Source organism: Medicago sativa, chromosome 2 (assembly GCF_051527215.1).
Source record: "Medicago sativa cultivar Bolivia chromosome 2, Bolivia_mono, whole genome shotgun sequence".
NCBI lineage: Eukaryota > Viridiplantae > Streptophyta > Magnoliopsida > Fabales > Fabaceae > Medicago > Medicago sativa.
Window position 1 is genome coordinate 67,507,429 of NC_140750.1, and position 1,046 is coordinate 67,508,474.

The following is a 1,046-nucleotide window of genomic DNA, read 5'->3' on the forward strand; positions in this document are numbered from 1 at the left end:
AGGACAAGCTAACATGAAAATATTTAATACAAAGAAAACGAGGAGTTTTATTCTCTCATGAAAAAGGTATGTTTCTATGGGTGAAGCTTCTCCGTCTATAGTGATTGAATTGCAAATCGGATTTAATTCTATTGTCTCTTCTTGATTGTAGTTTTCTCAAACTTTATAATTATTAACTATGTAAAGATTTTTCCTTTTTTAATTTCCTAATGACTTCTTTACTTTGATGCATTGCAGGTTTTCAATGTTAAGAAGGTTTTGTATAAAGGAAGATGATGGATGATGGCTTTGAGGAGAAAGCACAAGAGCCTAAAAACAGAAACTGGAAATGCAAGAAGAGAATAAGAGAAAAATAAGTAAATAATTTGCAGAGAAAGGAAAAACAAAATAAGAAATAGAAGTGGAAAAATTAGCAGATGTAAGAATTCATAACCCTAAACATGTTCACCACGGTTACAGCTGCATAAAAGAAAGATAACTGATAAAAAACCCTAAATCAAAATCCCTAAAACGCATAAGAGAAAGACGGACTGATAAAACAAAACCTAACTCAAAACCATATGAAATCATTTCAATTCTAGAATACTAACTAGTCTGTAACCCTAAGAACGTTCACCACGGATACGGCGAGCAAGTTGAATATCCTTAACCATAACGGTGATCCTCTTAGCATGAATTGCACACAAATTGGTATCCTCAAACAAACCAACCAAATAAGCTTCCACTGCTTCCTGAAGTGCGAGAACCGCATGGCTCTGGAATCGCAAATCCGTCTTGAAATCCTGAGCAATTTCACGAACAAGACGCTGGAATGGAAGTTTACGGATCAAAAGTTCGGTAGTCTTCTGATACTTACGTATCTCACGAAGAGCAACTGTTCCTGGACGATAACGGTGAGGCTTCTTGATTCCGCCAGTTGTTGGCACAGATTTTCGAGCAGCCTTTGTGGCGAGTTGCTTCCTTGGTGCCTTACCAAGGGTGGATCTGCGAGCAGTTTGCTTTGTACGCGCCATTGAATCTAAAAAAGAAGAAGACTATTTTGAAAG

The 1,046-nt window shown here is 37.0% G+C and overlaps 1 protein-coding gene across 1 annotated transcript; it reads right to left on the reverse strand.

Annotated features, from left to right (window-relative positions):
- Window positions 1-401: 401 nt before the first annotated feature.
- Window positions 402-1,046, reverse strand: LOC146949966 (histone H3.3-like). The gene has a single exon (XM_085745955.1). It carries the CDS (start codon window positions 1,011-1,013, stop codon window positions 603-605), a length of 411 nt encoding a protein of 136 aa, XP_085602081.1. The 5' UTR covers window positions 1,014-1,046; the 3' UTR covers window positions 402-602.